Below are 23,410 nucleotides of genomic sequence, written 5' to 3' on the forward strand. Positions count from 1 at the left end.
TGTTACTGTGGGGAATTTTGGTGTTTTAAAGCGTTCGATGGATATATGCTTTGGTACTCCAGTCCGTTTCTACAAACTGAGTGAGTGCATGTCGACCGTCACCCCAAACTATCCCTTTAAGAGCCAGATATGTGTGTGATAGTTGGTGAGGACCAAACCAGGAGGCGATTATATGTATTGGTTGGGTGGCTGCCAGCTTTAATAAAGATTGAATAAAGAAGTGAACTTGAACCAGATGTTCCGCTGAGAGTTCTTAAATATGTGTGTTTTCCTTCAGAACAAGCCCAAATTCCTTTCTGATTCAACAACAGCCCTGGACATATTAGGGGAAACACTTTACAAATATGGATGATGGAAAAAAAAATGTTCTGCTTGCAGGGTCAGATAACGTGCGTTTTTTTGTGTATTAGTCATCTGATCTATTTTTGAAGATGCATCATGGTTTATATTGCAGTATAAGGTCAACATCCATTTATATATAGAACACATTTAAGATGGGAATTATGTTGGAAACACCTGCCATTTATAAAAGTGTTACGCACAGTTCATATATATATATATATATATATATATATATATATATATATATATATATATATATATATATATATATATATATATATATATATATATATATATATATATATATATTAGGGGTGTAACGGTTCACAAAATTCACGGTTGGGTTCGGTACGATACAGTGGAGCCACGGTTCGGTACGTTTCGGTACAGTAGAAAACTATAAATGCCAGAGAAATGTACTTGATTTTTAAATATATTTATTCATTACAACTAACATCATGAAGTTATTCTTTGACTTTGAACAATGATGGAACTATACCTGAGTGACCCATCTTCTGGGGTGTCTTCTTAGCAACACATGAGCATAAAAAACAAAAACTGCTCCTTAATGTTATGTAGTATTGTTACTTACATCTTGCTTGCATCTTGTATTGTTACTTACATCTTGCAAAAGAGATTTATAATCTCAATGGGACCACCTGGTTAAATAAAGGTTTTTAATTTTTTTTTAAATTTTTATTTATTTATTTTTATTCAAACGTATTCGGTTCGTCATGCGTACGGAACCGTGAGCCTCGTACCGAACGGTTCAATACGAATACGCGTATCGTTACACCCTAATACATACATATATATATATATATATATATTAGCTCTTCTAACTCTATCACATCTGAGACGTCTCATTACGTCTTCTTTTTCTCCTCTTTGTGTGGCCCCACAGTTTCCAGTTTTCCCAGTGTCACCTCCTCCATGGCCTGAGGATCACCCCGTCTCCACACGTCCCAGCCAGGGTAAGAACCAGCTGCTGCCTGCTGAGAACCATATCAACACACTACGTCTCTATTAACACCGACCAAACAAGCCTTCTTATCTGACCCCATTTTCATATTAACGAGTGGAGAGTGGTGTTACGTGTAGGATTTGAAAAGTTCAGACTTTGGCGATTTGAAAAAGACTCAAAATGTAATTGACTAAATGTTCAATCGGATATGCTTCATAGTGGTTTTACTTTAAAACACTTCAAAATGTTTTTTTTGCATTTCACTATGACCACTATGACACCTGGTTTATCGCCCGCTGCTGTTTATTTATTTTACCAGAACGCAAATTTGATGTTGCCTGTGAAGTAGCGACAATTAGTATTAGCTATCATTCTGTCTGTTAATGTGTGATTTATGGCTGTTACTTACATAGAAAAAAAATCATATGAATACATTTTAAGGCTCAAAATACCATGTTACTACATGCTTTACCTGATGTGAGATAGAGTATAAGGATGCTGGAAGTATCACAATTGGAATTATTTGTCTGTCTGTGTGTCTATGTGTGTGTGTGTGTGTGTGTGTGTGTATATATATACACATATATATATATATATATATATATATATATATATATATATATATATATATATATATATATATATATATATATATATATATATATATACACATGTATATGTATATATACATGTACATGTATATACATGTATATACATGTATATATATACATGTATATGCTCTTCACTGCAACTCTTTATGAGCATAACTTCCTCATGCAGGTTACTGCCATGGTACAGGCTCCCTCCAGGTTCCTTAGCTTCACCTACATTCCCCTGGGTCCTAAGTCCCTCCATGTACAGCTTCTTATCACCCTCTATGTACCAACGTACACTTATAACAAATACCACACATAATAATCAGCGTTGCATATGTGTCTGACCAAAATACCAAAAAAAGCAAACAAGAAATGATTCATTCCAATTATTTTTTTAGAGTTTTTAAAGTGTTTTTGTTTGTAATATGTATAATAAGCATATCATTTAGTTATCGCAACTGAGAATTTATCAAACATGAAAAAGGAAAAAAACATGACGTAGATAAGTTTTCCGTTTTCAAGGTGTAAATTTCAAATTGCATCTGTTACACACATGAAACTAAAGTTGTGAACACCGGCTGAATATCTATTATCAGAATCATTATAACTGTGTTATAACTGCTGCTGTGTAAAGGGAATACTGCTGTTATAAAGCACCTTATTTGTTTAAAGTGTTTGCAAACCAAACGTTATTGCACTTTTGTTCATATAGCAGTACTTTTAAAATAAAAGTGCGCAATACACTACTTTTTAATTCATTATTGAACTTTGCGCATAACAATCATGCGATTAAAAATTTGAATCATTGCCCAGCACTAATATACATATAATATATATATATATATATATATATATGCTAATAATTACGCTTAGATGAGACATCTGTAGCTTTAAGACTGAAGGCAGCACTTGTTTCTGAGACTGTTAGCTTTTCAGACACAATGCCGATAATCAGAACCACACCCAATCTTTATCAGAACAGAACTTTTTAAGATTGCTTAAGTGCATATTGACTCATATCTGGACTTCGTGGGGGATGTGTGTGTGACGGCGGAGTGATGCTGTTGCATTATAAAACTTGATATGATCTCTACATATTTCAAGTTTCATTTCAACCTCATTTTCCGACCAGAAAGAAGATAAAGGATCAGTCTGCAGAAATGTACGATAACAAATGAAGATAAAAAAAAAATGTTTTTATACATTCACATATTACAGCAGTAGTAAAAACACATAAAAGACAAGACAAGTATTTACACAATGCCACCTATCAAACAGTCATACAATGTGATCCCTGCTCTTTTAAACTTTTCTGTTCCCAAAATGACAAACATTCTTATACTGACAACGTCACCTAAATGAGTGACATTTATATAATAATAATAAAACATATCTTATAATATATCCGGAACACATTATGTAAATATATAGATTCATATATAGATATATATATATAAAATAATCATAAGAATTCAGAAGATGTTTATCAAGTCAATAACTCCTTCTATTACACTGAATCTGTGTTATGGGGCGATGAAACCTGAGTTCAAACCATCTGCTCCTCTCTTTACTCCGTCAATATTTGTCAGGTTTTCACACACTTAGACACACAGATGTGACATTTTCAGGGATGAAGGGATTGTGTGTATATATATACATATGTATATATGTATATATATGCAATTCTTCGCTTGTTTGTGACCCTCAGTTCAGTATGCATCGGTCTTGTTACCTCTGCAAAGGAGGTCATATTTTTGGGTTTGTTTTTTTTGTCTTTGTCAGCAGGCTTAAGGAAGAACTACTGCCCTGTTTATTTTCATGTAGCGTGGGCCAAGGAAGAACCCATTACATTTTTCTAGCAGATTGGCCTTTGCAGTGCTCCTCTAGTTTTTAGTCAGGTAACCACATTAATAACGTTATTTTAATCTACTTTAAAGTTGTCGAGCTGGGGATCTTCCACCAGCACTAGCCTCTTTTTATTTATTTTTCCCCTCACACCAAACGGGGGTTTTCCTCTGTTGTGTTCCCACTTGATGAATCAGATTTTATGATAAATTCAACGTTACAAGGAAATTGCTTAACATCCCACTGCACAAATGTATCATTGTGTTCTTGCAGCATTTCACCATTTCAAACAACGCTGTTACGAATAACAAGTGACGACTTTTATGATACACAATGAGGGATCTTTAACACACGGATGAGTCTTAAATGAGCCTATTTATAGCCCGACAGTGATCAACAGACACAGACAGATCACTCACTGCGCTGTTACTGTTGATGACATCATCAAGGTGAGTCCAGATGACTCAATGGAGTTGATGGGAATAAGTCTGAGTAAAGTGGGGTTTTTTTATCTGGTTCAAGGCATGATTCAGGATTAATATTGTAAGAGGAATTCTACATTGTGCTACATTGAGGTATGTTCTGTGCTGGATTCAGGACAATCCAAAGTCAAAGTGGGTTCTTCAAACCACAAGACAAGAAAATTGTCCCACACAGAAAATATGTGCAGCACTCAACATTAACCATCGACTTCCTGTATGGGCCTTAAGGGTTAAGTCTTGTGTATTAGGGGACCGACCATAGCAAAATATGTGTCTATTTTGGAGTCAGTTACATGGACACATGTCATACCCCTCCCCTCCTTAGTTCCCTTGGTTTGGAAATCCTCACCATGTACAGCTTCATAAAAAATGTATTTGACACAATTTCACAACACTATCGGGTGACATGGTTATATTTATTTAGCCTTAACTGATGGCATTAAACACTAACACTTGTCTCGTGTGAGGCTTAGATAAAGGTTGCGTAAACCAGATAAGAGTCCTGTTCTTTTTCTCACCCGCCTCCAACAGTTGAAAGGATTTTTTCATCGTCATAACTACTCGCTGTCCAAGACGAAAAGAAAAACAGATGTGCATACTTTGGCCCGAGGGGCAATCCCATTGAAAAAAGAAAAGTTTGACGAAATACAATCCACCAACATGAATATATTCTAGACTATCAGGAGACGATTTGACGATTTGATTTTTAGTGCACCTATGGGGATAAGCTGTATAGTTGCAGGTGTTGTTTTGGATCTCGATCAAGTAATGTCAGTTTGAAATCCTGCAAATGCAACCTCCTTTTTTCATCAGTTACCAATGTGTTACCTCACTCGGCGATGGATAGTGACTTACCTGCCTTTTTATTTGAATGAAAATCATCAAGATTATTACATTAAGAGTCAATAGAAAATAGGAAGTTAAATAACATCTGTACGTCTTGTCTTCATAGCGCCTTCAGAGTCCCTTTTCATAAAGTAAAAACATGTTTGGGGGCGCACTGTCAGTCTCAGGTAGTATCCTTTTGGATCGCACGGGTGTCACCCCGCAGACAAACAGCCTCCGCGTTCCCATTTCAGATGACATTATTGCGCCTAGGTTGCGTGTTTCCCGTTGAGCTCTCCACCGGCACTTGATCGCCTTTCGTTAAGAACGGGAAATAAGTGGAGAGGTAAAGACCTTTAAACTTGGTGCTGCAGAAGCAGTAGACCAGCGGGTCCAGCAGACAGTCCAAGTAGGAGAGGATCATGAGGCCGTCAAAGGCCGCGGCAGCTTTCTGCTGCGAGGCTTTAGACCACAGTTGGACCCGGGAGATCAGCAGAACCACCCTGGCTATGGTGCAGGGGAGGAAGCAGAGGGAGAAGACCACCATGACCGAGGTCACCAGGAACACTGCTCTCCTCAGCTTGGTCCTGTCCCCGACGGTTTTTTTCCTGAGCCGGTTGACGATGTGCACCGTGCAGTAGACCAGGATGAAGAACGGGATGAGAATCTGGGAAAAGAAGACCGCTTCTCGCATACTGTCCACCAACTCCTACAAAATCAGAAGAAAGAGGATCATCTTAATTTGTCATTCACGTCAACAACAAATTCTCACTCATGATTGGCCATTGTGTCCCCAAAATGTGTATTTCAAAAACAGCAAGTAGGAAACTCTCGGGCGATCTCCTGGCGTTCTGCCTCCAGCCAGCTGCTGCCTTATTTAGGTTTTTGCAGTGAAATGTGGAGGTGAAAAAGCGAGAAATTGGAAGACAGACGCGTAGCGACAAGTTACGCATATTACACGTTCAGCGGGGAAAACATTACCTCCCTCGAAGTAGAGTTGGGATCGTAGCTGTTGCAGCAGTCAAAGTTCTTGAGCATGGTCGGGATGGTGAGGGGCAGCAGGAGCAGCCAGATGACGATAGAGATCTGTGGAGATTTCTTCAGAGCTCTCAGGAGATTCTTGCGACCGGGGTGCACCACGTTGAAGTACCGGTCGATGGAGGTCACCGCCAGGAAGGCAATGCTGGCCCCGCGGTTCAAAAACAACATGAAGAGCATTCCCTTGCACACCGTGTCGTTTGTGCTCCTCCTCTCCCCTTGGATGTAGTTGTATGCCTTTATGGGCAAACAGAAGAGCAGGAGAATGTCAGCCAGCACCAGGTTGAACAGGAAGATGTTGTTGGTGTTGGATTTCCAGAATTTCAGCTTGAATATAAAGAGGTGGAGGACGGACGCGTTGAGAGGCAGGGCCAGGATGAAAATCACAATCATGACGGCCGCGTAGAATTTGTACAGGTCAATGAACTCGGCCTTGCAGTCGTCATCAACCTCGTTAACAGGTGAAGAGGTGTTTGTCATTTGAGCAGTGGAATAGCTCATGATTAAATCTGAATTCGAAGCCAGAACGAGCGAAGTGTTTTCCCACTTAAACTGACAATGTAAACACTTCTCACATTAAATCTCACCAGGCAAACACACAGGAACACACACCCCCACACACAAAAAGAAAAAAACCCGCCAAACAAGTTTCTTCACGGTCTTCAGTTTGAATCCTCTTTGATGTTTAAGATCTCTCTTTTAGTCCTCGTGTGTGTTTCTGTTGTCCGAAGTCATGCAGGGTTGACTGTCCTGGTTTGTGAGTGCCAGTAGCAGGTCTGGAAGTGTTCCTCCTGGTGTGCAGAGTAAATGCTTGACAGCTTCTTTGAGTTTGCCTTGCAGTTCAGCCCCGTGCTTGTGGCTCCGCCTCTTCTGTAGCCCGAGGAGGTGAGTCACCAGCTGCTTTTCTACTGTGGGGCTGACAAGGAACAAATACCAGCCTGTCACATTTTAAATACAAGTACACCAAACTCTGTTTTTCTTAACAGGAAACTGATAAAACATCGAGCGAAGCACAAGCGTGGCGAGGTTTCTTTTGAGATGGAAGCAAAGTCTGCATGCCACGGTCAAGCACCGACAAGCCCCGACAAGAACCCTCGAGGTGATATGACTTTAGACAGGCGGCCAATCAGTGGTGTGAACAAAAACTGTTGCGGAATCATTTCATGTTCTTGTGAAACATACTGCTTTTTCCCTGGCACAAACTATGAGAATTTACCATTTTGCTACTCTGAGGGTAATTCCCAGAAGCTACTGAATTGACTTACTGTTTCTCATAATGGACAGCCTTTGAGCGCGTTTTGCAGCTTAGCGGATGCTAAAAATGCTTAAAAAACGGGAGATATCCCGAGAAAGATTCCCCCTTAGAGTACGCAGATGTGGATCCCTGGGAATTGATGATGGATGTAAGTGTAGGCACGAGGAGATGGACATAGCGCAACTGTCAATGTCTTCTACTCTGTAAGGAAAAGTAGACGAGGTTGCATGGAATGTCGCGTCCTAAGGGAGGAGGAGAAGGGGGGTTAGTCCTAGGCCTCACACTCAACTCTGCATGCCTCGAACTTTGCATGCTTCAAGCTCCTTCTCAACTGCAGCTACAAGTTCAGGCAGCTCGATGGAGTCAAACAGGTTTTTACAGACGTGAGCTCTCTCCAAAATCATGATTTTTAAAGCGGCACGTAGACTCGAGACTAGACGCATGAAATGTCAAAATCATCATCAGTTTAAGTACCAATAAAATAACTCATTTCTCTCATGTCATTGAACGGTTTTACTGCTTGGGAGGATTCATGTTGACTTTGATCTGGGAGTTAAGATTTATTCTGAGCGACTGGAATGCTCGATTTAATTAATTATATCTTGTCTCGGCTTGCACCAGCAGGGATTCATTTTTTCTCCCCGATTAAATCAGGGTTTGACTTTTAATCATGTTGCACCGAACTTTAAAAGTATAGCTCAGACAGAAGGAAGATTATATTCAAACGCCAGTTTAGAATTGACTCTAAACCTAGATTAAATTCAATTTCTGCTGCACCGAAACTGTCAACTGTAGTTTGAAATGTGATCCAGCTATTAAACTTAAAGTTACACTTGAGGATTTAACACTTTTAGAATGACTGTCTTTATGAAATGGATTGAGCAAAAGATCAAGTTCCAAGAAGAAAATTGAAAGACTGATTCCACCCAGTTAAGTTTATGATGCTGCTGAGTTTCTCTCAAGACAGTGGTTCAGCAAAAACACCAAGATTCTCATTTTTTCCTCATTGTGTCAAGAGTTGCTTTCCTTACTGTGCTGTTGTCCGTTTTTTTATCTTCCATCATTTTGCCAGTGTTGCATTAACTCGGCAATAACTTTTTTCTCAAATTGGAGCTTCTCTGCCAAACCTTAATGAGTAACGTTAGGCTAACTCACTGACTTTACAACGAGCTTCGAGCAAAGATTGCAACAGCTACAGTTTCATAAATTCGGGCAAACATTCATTCCCCATTTTGGTTGAAACTTGGATTTACTAGACAGAGGTTAGTTTTGGATTTACTCATTTTAAACCTAGCTTTACTAAACTCTGATTAGAACTAATCTGAGATTGAATTAATCCTTGTAGGTGGAACCCAGTCCTTAGACTTGACCTTGTCAGATGAGTACCTTTTTCTGATCCTTGACCTCCCGCCCTCTCCTGTCCACATTCCTCCGACAATGATTTAATTGTGTATTGGGTTACTCAGTGAACTACGCAGTGGATGAAGGTATAATCAAAGCAAGCCGGCGCTCAGTAGCACAGCGACACTCACTATCTACCTGCAGGATTAGTTTAGTGACTAGGATTGATAGTAAGGCAATTTCAGGTTGTATCTGAACACCTTATCCCTCATTATCTATCAAACTGGGAACACACACACACACACACACACACACACACACACGATTTATAAGTTACCTCGCTTCTCATGAGAACTTTGGATATTTTTGCTGTGGATATTATAAAAAAATGTAATTACTGTGACATTTTCTTCAATGTAGATCAACGTGTCAACAAAGTGTATCCTTGCTACCACACGGCACAGAAATAGAAACGAGTGTAAGATGTTAAAAGTTCAGCAAACCACAGCTCATTCTTATTTATATTCAATAAAACCTGCAGTTGCTGTCACACTGCCCCTGTTGTTTTTGTGCTTTCAGATTTAAATTTTGCAAAGTTGGCTCATAAGACTTACCACAATGATGAAGTTCATATCGCGTTCTTCATCTTTATTCTGTGAATAAACAGCACACAGATAAGGTGACTGTTGTCGGTTTTTTTTAAGATACTTTTTGTTTCTTTGCTTCAACGCATCAGTTTGAAGTAAATGTTGATTGCAAACTGTCATGGCTATAAAATGAGTTGTCTGTTTCCAATTTCAGAAGAAGAAACTGATGATATACATTCATTGAGAACATGTACGACTACAATGATAAACATTGCATTTTAAAGTTATTGTGAGGAACTTTTAACTGGTTATGAAGACATCCTCAATTCAAAACGATGAGGTCCATATGACCGACATAAACAAACGAGACCATCAGCAGGAATATGGTCTATTTTTACGTAGTTATTCTTAATGTCTGTCATCTGGTGCGATTCCCGGACCGCTCGGGGGAAACTGTCGGACCCTGCTGCTCTAGAATGAGAGGTTTTCCAAACACCACCGCTTTTATCTGCAGGGAACGCCAAAATCAACCCAAACTGAAAGTTCTTTGTGTTAGCTCTCATTAAAATGTAATATTTCATCGGTACATTTTTTAGTGATTGAAATGAACAGTGATTATTAGCCTAAAGGAACGTGATCATGGCTCTTGAATCCAGCAGGACTCGTGACAAGTGCAGCTTTGCAGCATCAGAGGCCGGTCAGACAGCTCAACAATCAGCCGAGTGTCCTCAGATTGTCACGCCCACTTGTGACTCCAGTAACACTCCCTGTGAAGTGGTATCTTCTGCTATCACTCATTCCGACTCTTTCTAACTGTCATCCGTACTATCTCACAGCAGGCTGAAATGTTTGGCACTCATCCGGTCACATATCCTCATCATATACAGTACTGTGTATAAATTGTCTCCCACTCAGATGCATTTCGATCCAAAGACGAGACGGCAGACCAGAGACACTTGCCTACCACCACAGAGGCCGACCAGACTGTAGACAGAGACCAGGACCCAGTGTGCCAACCCTGCAGACAGGTACTCAGACGGCTGCCCTACAGCTCTGGAGGGTTTTTTGGGTTGTGACTCGTAAACCCACTATATGGTAGAACACGTGTGCCACTTCTTTGTTACATTAACTCTGCTTTGATATGATTTGGTAATTTTCTTTTCCAAATGTCACTTTAAATGTTCTTTTAACGCTGATCTTCAGGGAGTGTGTGGAGGAGCAGCTGAGAGTGCATGAAGTCTCTGAGCCAAAGCAGCTGCAGGTATATTCCATAGTAGCATTGTATGTACAGTAGTACCGGAGGAAGTGGCAGATTAGACACCACTTGGATGACAAAAACATATCAAATCACCAAAACTCGAATGCAAAGATGTATTACTGTTACAGAATAAAGTTGCATTGCTGTTCTTTAAATGCATCGAGTGGGACTGAAAATATTCACCAATCTGTTGGATTAAACATTAAAAAAACGTCTTCACTTTTATTTCAACAAATATATCTGCTTTTACAAGAATTTCACACAGCTGGGACCGAATAAAAAAATATGAATATGGAAAACATTTTCAGTCGAGTTGTATTGAACGGAAATAAAACAATTTCGGTCATTTGTTTTCATGTCTTTATTGTGTCACTGTGTGCTCTATTGCTCTTTAAATCCCAATTATGTTAATTAAAGGAGAGGAAAACCAAAAAAAATGATTCCAGGCTGCCCAAAAACATTCTCACCATCAAATTATTAGTTGCCCAATTGGGCAGAAAACCTCTATAAAGCACGGTAATAAACACCAACATCAACATGTGCACGTGACTCTGAAATGATTTTTCTTCGATCTTTTATGTTTCAGAACCTCAGTGGGATGGTGAGGTTGACAGAGAGGCGCTACTTCTTGCGGGCGGGTGAGGGCGATTCCAAGATGGACAGAAATAATCTGAAGTTCACCGATCAGCAGGAGGCCCAGAGGAGCGCTTCCCTCGGCCGGCAGCGGCCCGGCGGGAAGTTAACCTCTGGCATCCACAGTCGCTCCCCTTCCCCGTCCGCTGTCTTTAAAGACGAAGCGTCGCAGCTTGAAACCTTCCAGACTTTGACCTTTCAGCCGGATCATGGCCGAGAGTTTGGGACTCCACGAGACTTTTGCCAGACCGCTGAGTGCAACCAGAGGAGGACCCCGACGGAGATCCAGACTCCGGTTCAGGTCTGCAGCCGAGAACAAACCCACTGCAACACTCCCCTCGTGCCCCAACCTGAAGCTCCACCGATCCAACTAAAACGTATCCCTCATGTTCCTGCAACAACAGGCACAGAGGATAAACGTGGCCAATCACAAGAGAGAAAGTCCAAAGAGAACTCCCGTGTGAACAATCCCTGCAGCAGAACAACACACACGCGTGGACACCCGAACATCCCAGCGCTGCGTATCACTCAAACTCAGTGCACCATTTCAACACCCGCCCCCCTATGAAGGACAACAGGGTTTCCCCTCGGGCCTGGAGAAATCAGGAAGTTATTGTTCGTTTTAAGATCACGGACGACCACATGGCGAGAGTCTCAAGCTTTAACATGGAAACTCTCTCCACATGCTGCGATGAAAAGAAAACACACTCTCATCTTTGCCAGTGCAGCAATTCGAGAGCGGGAAGCAGCGCGGGCTCAAACGGGGTTAAAGGTCAGAAGCAAGCTGCTACAACAACAGCGTGCTTCTGTCTTGACACAAGTCAAGTCCCAACACCTCTGAGAAGCAGCACATTTCCCACACATTCCACCACAAGAAGCACGACTGGTGGTGATGGTAGTGGCGGGGATGATGAAAATAACCCACCCTCCCAGTGTCACCAGTTTCCCAAGCTCCCAGTCCCTCCACCCTGCCTCGGCCTCCAGGAATCCCATTTATATCTACCGGAGGCTGATTATGGCAACGAGTCTGAGAAGGAACGGATGTTCCCGGAGATCCAGAAACAGGATCAGCAACAATCCTCCTCGTCCAGCTCCAACAGAGATGATGAATCTCAGGGGGTTTCTAATGGTAATTTTAACGTATGTTTAAAGTTGCAATTTCCAAGATCTCTGTTAAGCTGATAAGCGCTGGTGTGTTTCATGATGTCGCTGCCCCCCCCCCCCCCCGGGAATGTCACAGCCCCCAGGAAGAGCGCTGAGCTTGAAAGTAAAATCTGACATTGTGGCCAAACCGTGGAATTACAACTTCCAGATCCGTCGCTCAGACCTTTTCTCACAGACTGACGTTGGGAAAGTGACGTCTGTAAATCAGTACTTTTTTTTTTCCAGCTCTATTTTTACGTCCATGATCGCCACGTACACCCAGTTCATCATCTTGCAATTATAAGGGCTTTCAACAGTGGGCCATAGGCTCAAGCCCCACAATGGGCCTATGAGCCTTTGAGCCTATAACTCATTCGGCGACGATAGATTGTGACTCATCAGACATTTAGTTCAATGAAAATCCTCCCAGGTTATTATTATAACATATATTCTGCACTGGTTTTGTTTGGATCTGCATCTTAAGATTCTTATGGGGCTCCCCCCAGGGTTTAGTTATTTTTAGAAAATTGTGTTCCATGCTGATTGTTTGATGAAAAGCCATAATTGTGAACTTTTAAGTCCTGCTCCACCCATAATTGTGTTCTGTTTATTATTACTTCACATGACTGATCATTTCAAGCACAGATCACCTGTAAGTGGGCAATTTCCATCTGCCTCTTACACGTGACCTTTGTGTATTTCTTTATGTCTAGGGGCTCAGAGAATGTTGAAGACACACTCACCGAAACCAAGAAGGAAACCTGGCGGAACCTAGCGTAACGAAAAGGGCACGAACATCGAGGGGATTTCTCAGGTAAAAACTGATATTCTTATAGCATGCAAAATCGATTCTTTAACATCTATTCCACATCTAGCAATGCAGCGTTGGCCCGGGAGGTAGGTTGGTATCATTTTCATCAGTTAAGCAAGTTTTAGCTTCCTTTCTGGTTTATCATCATATCTTTTATTTCCTTTTAGAGAAAGCACAGACAGGAAATGATATGCAGACTTAATAAAAAAATGCCATTGACCTGTTTCAGTAATTCAGCGACATTGTATCAACAGTTTTACAGTGTACTGATTCTCAATGGAGGAAGAGGATTGGCTCGAAATACCCTGCTAAACTATGAGATGGATTGAAATGAAATTTGGTACAGACAATGAATAACTTTAGTGATGACTGACTTCTTAATCCAGCGCCGTCAATTCAAATTTGTCCCAATAATTTATGACCAAAAACACTTTGCGAAACTGATATATTTCCCATCAGCCTCAGCTATACTCTGTGTCCTGTGTTTATATGCAGAGAAGGAGCGGATCAGAACGATGAGGTGAGCAGAGAACGGAGCCAGGACGTGAGGAATCAACACATTCTGCACAAACTGGAAACCGGGGAAGTCCAGGTCAGTTTTTTGGGTGGGAGGAAATGTGTCTCGGCCTTCGTGCAGACTGCAGGCAGAAGCTCCCCCAAGCTGTGACTCAGCTCATTTGATTAGAATCAAATGAAATCAGATATTTTGGACCACTTTCATATGTGGTCCTAATGCAACCTCTGTCTGAACAGCCCCACACAGGAATTCAATGTAACTGGCCCTTGACATCATGACATTTTGAATAAAATCTGTTTCAGTGAAGCCACTCGCGACACGATCCCACCGCTGCGACTCTGCGTCCGTACAGAAGCAGCAGCCGTTGCTCCACAAAAAGCCATAATGTGTCGGGACCAGTTCACCCTGGAATCTGATATTGGCCAGATTAGAAAAATAATGTGAACAGCCAAACAAAAATAAATCAGATCAGAGCAATAAATCAGAATTGAGCACCAATGCCTGCAGTGTGAGTTTAGCATCGGTGTCAAACCAGACGTAGGGGAAGTAGACTAATGTCTCTTCTAATTAAAAGATAAAACAACATCTGCATATCACTCAAGCTGCAAAAAAAACCATTGATCTGTCAGCTGTTTTGCTGCAGTGTTGCTCAACAGAAAGCCTTCGCCTTTCTCATGACATTTATTGGCCCGTTTCACGACCACAAACCATCAAGCAGTTCACACCTCTCCTCGCCAAGCTGCATACACACATGTGATAGTTGCTCATTGACATGATGGAGGAGCGCTGCCCTGTCAGAGCCTCGCCTCTGTAATAATTTACTATCCTGCATTTCTCCAAAGCTCCCTCCAGTATTCCCTGAAGCCGTAGATATCGGCCACACCTATTCGCGTAGCGTATGTTACAGAACAGGTACCACCGGTGGTGTGTAACATTTGCATTTAGTGGGAAACGAGCTCTTTGAAAGCAGTACTTCAACTTTGCTTTCAGGAACCCCTTTTAGCATTTCAATACAAGGATTAAGAGTCTGAAGAGGAAATGTGACACCTTCCTCCACTGGATAACAATAGATTGTGCAATTGTTGTAGATGATGTCATGCATGTGATGCAGGGTGCTGCTGGGAAAAAAACCCTGTAACCTGAAAAGCTTTTCTCAGAAACCCTTCTCTGTACAGCAAATGACCATAAAGTAGGACAACAAAACACCTCTCTAAAGCAATTTCAACAACAACAACAATGTCTCAATTATGGTGACTCAATCTAATCAACATATATTTTCACTTTGATTAATTAGAATATTATTTGTGTACTGTAAGATTTTGAGGATATCTCTTTATTTAAAAAAAGCAGCGGTGTTTTATTTTTGTCATTAGAAGATCGTGAGATTAGACTAAATTGAAACCGAATTTATTCAAGCTACGTCAGTAAACAGCGAAGCATGGACAGTGCATTGACACCGATAGTTTAATTTGTATCTATAAATGTTTTCCTCCAATAAAAATGTAATATGGCGATAATGTGATTCTATTATTGGCTAAAGGAGATGAGTGTTGCGCAAGGACCAACTGAAAACGGTGGTTCAGGGAACTTGACTCAAATCAGCTTCAAGCTGTTTCCTGATCGAGATTCCTCTCGTCAGCTGCAGAGCGGTTAAACACGGGATGATGTAAATCTGTGCAAACATTTACAAACAGACTCCCACTCCTTCAAGTCAGCACCTGAGTCACAACCAGAGCTCTGTGTGTGTGTGTGAGCGCGCGCGTGTGTGTGTGTGTGTGTGTGTGCGTGCGTGCAGGCCCTCAGATGGAGGCCCTTCAGCAGCAGTTCAGGCAGAGAGAGAGAGAGTGACTGGTCTGAAGTTCGACGCCAGCTGGAGGAGCTGATGAGAGAAAACTCTGAGCTGAGGGAGAAACCAACAGTTACGCCACAGTGCAGCCCAGAGGCCGGCCGATGTGCTGCACACACACGCACCCTGCACCAGGAGGCTCAGTCAGAGGTCAAATATATACACGGTCGTCTTCTCTTCAGGTCACAAATCACGTCAACATGGAATCTCCCCCATGTATCCTGATTAATAGTTTGTCAGTCATATTTGACCCTGAATTGTGGTGCCCTTCAGTATACACAGCGATAACCACAATAACTCTTCCTCACACAGTTTGTTGGACCAGACTGACATCATGGGGGTGACATGAGTTAGTGCTGGGTCCCCTCAAATGACAGAAAAAAAGAAAAATAACATAATAAAACATAATAACTTACTCCTAATGGACTGGGGGCGGCCCAAGGCAAGGACACCTGAGAACATGATTTAAAAAACGAAATACAAGGAGACAAAAGGAAAAAAATGGTAGACTTGGTCAGACTTCATCGACCCTCTTACTATTAATTTACATATTTATTTGTACTTAACTATTATTATTTATTTATCTATTAATATATTTATTTATCTCGCATACCTGCATATTAAAGTCTGCACCATGTTCAAATCAAAACCTCTGTTTTGTGGTGCGCCTTTGTCCATCTAATTTGATTTTATGTCACACTGACAAAAAACAATCAAAATATCTCTCCTCACACAGACTGGTTTAGGAACATTTTCTGTTCATACCAAATAACGAATAAGGTGCAGACATTCAGATAAATAGAGGGGCGTAGGTTTGCATATGGAGTGTATATATAGACCAATATTTTGGGAGGACAGAATTGTCGTTTGCGACATCTTCTATCGCACACGCACAGAGAGACTGAGGAGCAGAATCTCTTGTTGACCGGCGCAGAGAAATGTGCTTTTTGTTGTAGCAAGCTGTGAGGTCACCAAGGTCCGGACCTATAGTAGTGAGATGTATGCCTTATCAAAAGTGTATTCTGTTAGTATCACTTTTATTGGGCACGCCGATTTTTTTTCCTTGAAATATTATGACTTTATTCCTCGTAATATTACAATGTTTTTCTCAAGATATTGAAACTATTTCCCAACTTCCCAGAGTACACAGATATAAAAATGTTTAACAGGCTGAAACACATGTGAGCTATTACATTCCAGAAGTTTATAAATGAATTTAAATAAAGTTAATTTATCATTGAGGTGAATAGGTGCCACATGCACATTTAAAGAGGTTAAAGACACAAAAGAAAAGGCAAAAGAAAAGATGATCTACAGGAGAATACATATTAAAACAATGCAGAATGTGTGAGAGCCTTACTGCATTATGTTCCATTATATTTTTATATTTTGAATTATCACCTGGCACCTGAATTTAGTGTTTTCCTTATCATAAATAAATACTTTTCCACCATTAAAGGCTGCAGAAAAATTCACTAAAATGCAGGAAATGTTGTGGGGGGAGGACACCTACACTCCCCGATTCAATATGTGAAACCAAACCTACGCCCTTGCCTCTCACACACTCAAGGCTACTTCGTCCTTTTCATTTTACTGCCGTGTAAATCTGGTTGGTATCAAATGATTCAAGTACATAACACTTAAGTGGTCTTGAAGCACCCGGGCAATAATTTATGAGGACGGACAAAAGGTGACCTCATCACAGGCGTATGCAGTGCAAGTCGATACGCTCCCGTACCGGCCACTGCCCAAACCTGATTTAACCTTAAAGGGCAACTTAAAGTTGTCAATGAAATATGAGAAAAAAAACTGTATTGACATTTAAAATAAATCAAGGATTCAGGCTCTTTCAGTGGTAATTTGGATCATATTTGATTTAAATAATAATCATTAAAAAATGTCCCTAAAGAATATGTAAATTTTCCCTCAGAATAATTCAGAGATGAGTATTTTGCACTGACGAAGATGTCGTTATCTCCCGAGATGGAGCAGCTTGTCTCCAATGAGATGGCAAAGTGGTGAGCTCTGTGGCTGCCTGTGTTACCTTTATGCATGTTTAATAACGTTTTAAGTAAAGATTCTTTTTTAAAAATGTTTTCATGGTTTGTTTTCATTTCTGTGCATTAACCTGATCACACAAAGATGTTAATATTGATTTACTGATTTGGATCATGTGTATATGTGTGTTACAGGTGTATTACTATGCTGCTTCACAGACGACACACACCTCCCACCCGAGTGGTCTGGACGTCTTTCACTTCCCCAACAAGCAGATTGGTAACAGAGCGCCTGGACAGACTAATCTACATCTGTCATTGTTTGAGTGTTATGTTTCATGTCATGTAGTCCTCATCTTTAAAGCGTCTACAATTGATATTTTTAACAACAATGTATCAGATATAAAAGTGAGGCTTCACCAGGTCTTACAGTGAGTTTGTTTAGCTCTCCGGCTGCCACTTTTTTATCTTTGTAAACATGTATTTATTGATTTTTAGACTTGAAAATTTAATTTGACAATTCACAACGATACATTGTAGCAAGACATGAAATAGTCGCACTGATGCACAATCACCCACAAAACACATACAAGGTTATAACATCACATCAATTACATACTGGACAACATATCATTGTATGGTAGACATAAGAGCTACATCTGCATTCCGAGAGGATGGATCACTGTCAAGTTTCCAAAGCTTCCCCAAGCTCACAATTCTCCCAGAATGGAAGAAAGCGACTCCAAACCTCATCAGATTTGGCAGATTATGTTTTGATTGTGTATGTCAATTTCCCCGGCTGCTACTTTACAGTTTTAGTGCCACATAATGGAGTACTTAGCAGCTCAGGAGGTAAAAGAGAGAACATACTGGACTCACATTCATCAGGTAGACACAAAGACGACTCGGAATGAATGATCATGTTGCTAAACAAGCAACTGTTCCCCATGTACAGTAGATCAATCACCTTAACAGGTAATGATGTATCAAAGCTGTTTCTGCTGCCCTCCTGTGGCTACAAATATCAGGTATTGCAGGTTTAAATGAACGGCTTTCCAAATATAGATGTAACGCCAAAAATAGAAAGAATATTTAATACCTAACGTCTATCATAGAACCGACCGAACCCGATTTATCATGATTTAATGACAAACTGACAACGTAACGTATCAGTTGGCCAACATCTCGAACAGACAATGGAAAACATTTGCAGACTTTGCCCCGATATGACCACAGCTCATCGCCTTTAATTCATAATGTCTCTCCTTCTGTAACAGAGACGCGACACCCTGGGAGGAAGAGAGAGATCCTATTTCCAGACCAGACCATCAAGTATCTGGAGCCTGACGGCAGCGAGAGGACGATCTTCCCTGACAGCACCATCGTTCACCTCTCACCGTGAGACTGAAGTCGCTGCTTTATTTCATTGTATCAGCTTCGGGGTGTCTGCAGGGTCAGAAAGCCAGTGGAACCCATGGAACACGAGCTTTCCTCGTGAATAAATGACACCGTGAGGTAACCAGTAAGAGGACAGACGCTGACGTCATGGAGTTTTGATATCAAACCCTTAACGTCTGGTTGATGGAATGGAAAAATGCTCTTATTCTACAGTCTGACAGTATCTTATCTGTCGTCTGTGTCTGTAATATTCAAACTCAGGTCTGGTGAGCGTGCCAAACTCTAATTACTAGCTTCATGTTGTTCTTAGATGCCGATATGAACTCGTTGTGGTTCTGTTAATTATCAAAACATTGTACGGGGCCTAATCACAACCTGAAAGAAGTCATTTGTTCATTGTGCCTTCTGGGTCGTCGTCTCTTCTCCAGGTCAGGCGAGAAGATGGTCGATTTCCCCAACGGTCAGAGAGAAAGCCACACTACCGTACAAGAGGAGGGAGTATCCTGATGGGACGGTTAAGACCATCTACCCAGACGGACGACAGGAAACCAAGTACGCATCAGGCAGAATACGCACCAAGGAAATAAGTTACCATCTGACATCTTGAATCAATGTGTGTGTTGTGTGAGGTGGAGAGGGTGTGTGTGTGTGTGTGTGTGTGTGTGTGTTTGAGGGTGTAGTGCTGGGAGGAAATACTTTTAGTAGATTACAGATGTTCACACATTGTAGACTTCACTTTGTATTTTACCCTCATGTAGCCAGTTAATTCATTACTCATTATTTATTTGACATATATTAAATAAATGATCAACATGTGATATCACACAATAATGATTCAATGTAATTATGACCACTTTTCCACATGCTGAACACTGAGGGGCGAACACACAAAAGCTGCTAAACCTGCACAAATAAGACAAACAAAAACATCTTGTTGTAATTGTGTAGTTCTCAAAAAGATGAAATGCACCCCTAACCTCTAAAATGAAGTACTTTATTTTATTTTTCAAAAACTTTGTGTAATTTATTTTTAAATCCAGTCCTTATTTTACTTGAAACAAGAGAAGATGTATTTATTATTAGAGTATGTATTATTTATAATTCATCCAGTTCAATTTGAAATCTGACAATAAATATTGTTGAGATATGATTCATTTGCACTTTCTTCATTTGATTTGTCAGTTGTTGACTACATACAGACGTAAATACAACTGTTTGGCTACTTCAATGTCAATGGGACTAAATCATAGAACGAGTTAGACATTATTGTGATGTTCCGGACTTTTGCGTGAGGAAATTCTCTCTAACTGGAGCTCGTTGAACTTTAATTGAATACCCCTGATACAAACGAATCATTTTCCTGGGAAGATATTTTCGCGTACAGAAGTGATGTGTACACGTTCACTTTCATAGATGTAACAGAAACTGTAAAAGAAAACCAAAGAACTCAAAGGAAAAACAGCTCAGTGCTTAGCAACACATCGGGAAAGTGGGTTAAGTGGGTTTAAAACATTGACTGAGCAACGGAGGATCCTTCGGCCCCCACAGCAGTGCATCAAACTCTTCACCATCCGTCTCCTCCTTCACCTCCTCCTCTTCTCTCCTCAACCTCTCGCCTGGTGTGGCCAACTGGGCAGTGAGCTTGTGAAGCTCCTGTATGACCACCATAACATCCAGTTCATGCCGTGAGGCCCTCAGAGTGGCGGCGTTAAACGGGAATGTCCGTATGAAGTCTCCGACTCTGAGCGGAGGAACGTGTTGTCCGTTCAGAGTCCTCTCCATCCTTACTGCTCCGTGACTCCCACTGTGAAACAACCACAACCATTACATTTTTACTCTTTCCAAGCCATAAAATGTACTTTTTAAACATAATGCACAAAACTCTAAGACTCCAAAACAATATTTAAGTCACAACAAACTAAACAGTGTCACTGAAACCAAGAATTATGTAATAATAATAATAATTTGAATACAATCATGCATACTTGATTAGGATGTCTGTTATATTTGGGTTTATTAGCAATGATAAAATCTGCATTTTATACGTGTATTTACCTGTAAATGTTGGGGAGCTTTGACCGTCTGAATCCCAGCTCCCTGTGTGGGGTATCGCGTATCGAAGAGGACGCGTCTGCCTCTCCAGAGCGCTCCGTCTCAGCTTCTGTTTCAGTGCCGTCATGGCTTGTAACCTCAGACACACGAAGACTCTTCTGCGGTGCGAGAGCCGGACACGTCCGTCTGTTCACCACTGACGCGTTTGTCCTTGAACACGGGCCGAATGTCAGACTCCGGGTCTTGTCCCTGTGGGTTTCGTTGGCTAGACTGCCCCTAGTTGCATATATCTGGTTTGAGTCAACAGGGGGAAGGCGTCTTTGGTAGTCGGCCCCAGAAGCATCTTGTCTGGACTGTCTTTGGTTCGTCTTTTCAGGCTGGCGTAGAGTTTTTATAGGAGGGAGTGTCTGTGAGGACTGGCCGCCACTCCTTCGCTTCTGAATTTTGGTTCCTTCAAACGTGGAGAGCACGGGTGGTGTCGGAACATGCGAGGGGCGCTTGGCACGGAAACAAAGCCGCTTGTACCCATGTCTCCGATCGGCCCTCTCTCTCAAGCTGTCGCTAAATGTGTAGTTCATCAAGTCAATCAGGTCGCTGATCAGCCCTCTCTTCACTGTAATATCCACTTGGCAGTCCAGAGTCAACGCGGGGCTGTAGTTGACCTCCAGCAGCCACGGTTTCAACGTGACGTCGACGAGGATGTCGAAGCCAAACAGCTCCACGCAGTTTGGGCAGGAGGGGACGGATGGAGCGATGGCGAGGAGGGTCAGGGTGACGATGTTGTTGATCCTCTGCCACAGGAGGAGCTCGTTGATGTCCTGGCTGTGGAGAAAATGCCTGAACTTGCTCATGGTCCACTTGCATCCTTGGCCCACTGTCCCCTTTGCCGCCTTGTAGAAGGGGCCGAACTTGTTGATGCTGGTGTTGGTGAGGTGAGCGTACAGGTTGCGCAGGGATGACAGGTTGTACTTCTCGGTGGCGAAACGCACCAGGCCTTCTTGGTGGATGTAAACGGTCAGCGGGTGAAAGCTCTTCACGCACGCGTAGATCCGCAGGTCGAACTTGTAGCCGGAGATCAGCAGGGGTTTGCTGATGTACCGCTGTACGATCACAGAGCAGTCGTAGACCAAGTCCTTAACGTCCTCGAAGATGAAGATCCCCCGGCCTCTGGAGAGATCCACAGGCTTGCATATCCAGTAGACGGACGATCCCCGGGTCACGCGCAGGTTGTTGTATTCAGACAGGAAGCGGGTGTAGTGGTTGGGGAGGATGAAGGCGGTGGGACTGAAGTCGTAGAGAGATGAACCAAACGTGGCTCTCATCCTCCTCAGGTTGCGAGCCAAGCAGTCCTTCCAAAAGAATTACAAATCATTCTCTCAGGGTGCGATCATTTTAACTGAGAAGATCTTTCTAACTGGTTTCTCTTTGGAAACTTGTTGGGTTTGGTATTCTTGGCCCCATTTACACCTGGTATTGCAAACACTTGGTTATGTTTAGACATCATAACTACTCTGTTCAGTTGAGGAAAAGATTGTGGTTTGGGTTAAAAATACCAGAATGTTCTTCTAAATCATGTCCCATGTTTTGCATAGTTGAGATTAATGCAATAAAAAACATAATATATATTTAAAACAGATTTGTATTTTGTGAATACTTCCTCTATGATGTATCCGTGTTGAAAGTCTTGACAAACCTCATAAAGTACAAACACACTCATGATTCTGGTGTCACTGTCGAAAAGCACAAAAAAGTCTCTGCATTTCTCTGACTCACAAAGTTAACACACGTGACCGTTATCACCTTGCGTGTGATGCCAACAGTTTTGGGATGGTGGTTGAGGCGCTGCCATGGCAACAGGTTGTGATACTCTGAGTTTCGAAATGCAGAGCGCCGCCAGTAGAGGTTCCAGTCTTCCTCCTCCCGTTCTTCTTGGTCATATTCCTCCCATCCTCGCTCCAGAAGCACCTCCCTCACCACCTCTGGTCCTCTGTCGTGTAGTCTGAACACCAGGGATGCAGCCATGCAGCATCGTAAACTGTAGCATGAGATGAAGCCGAGTCAAAATTCACACTCCCTTCTTCGTCAAAACGTAGTCGAATCTAAACACTCAGACATGAAACACATTGATAGTCAGTGTGCCTCCAGAAGAAATCATCATCTCCGCTGTCCATCACGAATAAACCCTCACAAATCCGCTTAGAAATCACAGAAAAGGATGCTTAAGAATCACATTTTAAAGTTTTCCTCAGTATAAAATCAATCCAGTGATAGTTGTCTTGACAGCCATTGGTACATTACAAACAGACAAAGCTATTCGTTAATTTGCTATACTGTTAATGGTGTTAAGGTGCCAAAAGGTAATCAAAAGATGAGCGGTGTATGTAAACTAAAGCGTTTACATGGTAAATCCAAGAAGCCCACATAAACCCGACACTTGCACAGAAAGAGGGATCAGACTCGATCTTCAGTGGGCCAGCTCA

General features: G+C 41.6%; 2 protein-coding genes across 2 annotated transcripts; both read right to left on the reverse strand.

Annotated features, from left to right (window-relative positions):
* Positions 1-3,081: 3,081 nt before the first annotated feature.
* LOC306792888 (12-(S)-hydroxy-5,8,10,14-eicosatetraenoic acid receptor-like) lies at positions 3,082-6,871 on the reverse strand. The gene is made up of 2 exons (XM_079290249.1): positions 6,036-6,871; positions 3,082-5,763 (listed from the first exon to the last, which is right to left on the reverse strand). The coding sequence occupies exons 1-2, from the start codon at positions 6,591-6,593 to the stop codon at positions 5,305-5,307; spliced, it is 1,017 nt and encodes a 338-aa protein (XP_079146375.1). The 5' UTR covers positions 6,594-6,871; the 3' UTR covers positions 3,082-5,304.
* A 13,501-nt stretch (positions 6,872-20,372) lies between these two features.
* ttll2 (tubulin tyrosine ligase-like family, member 2) lies at positions 20,373-22,952 on the reverse strand (the record flags this gene model as incomplete). Its single annotated transcript, XM_079291140.1, has 3 exons — positions 20,373-20,682; positions 20,934-22,279; positions 22,731-22,952. The coding sequence occupies 3 exons, from the start codon at positions 22,950-22,952 to the stop codon at positions 20,373-20,375; spliced, it is 1,878 nt and encodes a 625-aa protein (XP_079147266.1).
* Positions 22,953-23,410: the final 458 nt, after the last annotated feature.

Source organism: Melanostigma gelatinosum (genome assembly GCF_949748355.1).
Source record: "Melanostigma gelatinosum genome assembly, chromosome: 19".
Classification (NCBI taxonomy): Eukaryota; Metazoa; Chordata; class Actinopteri; order Perciformes; family Zoarcidae; genus Melanostigma; species Melanostigma gelatinosum.

Bases quoted from the DNA above. Each gene is read 5' to 3' on its own strand.
- LOC306792888 (XM_079290249.1), bottom strand. From the start codon at position 6,593: ATGAGCTATTCCACTGCTCAAATGACAAACACCTCTTCACCTGTTAAC. The intron at 5,764-6,035 runs GTAATGTTTTCC...CTGATTTTGTAG, and splicing joins CCAACTCTACTTCGAGGGAG to GAGTTGGTGGACAGTATGCG.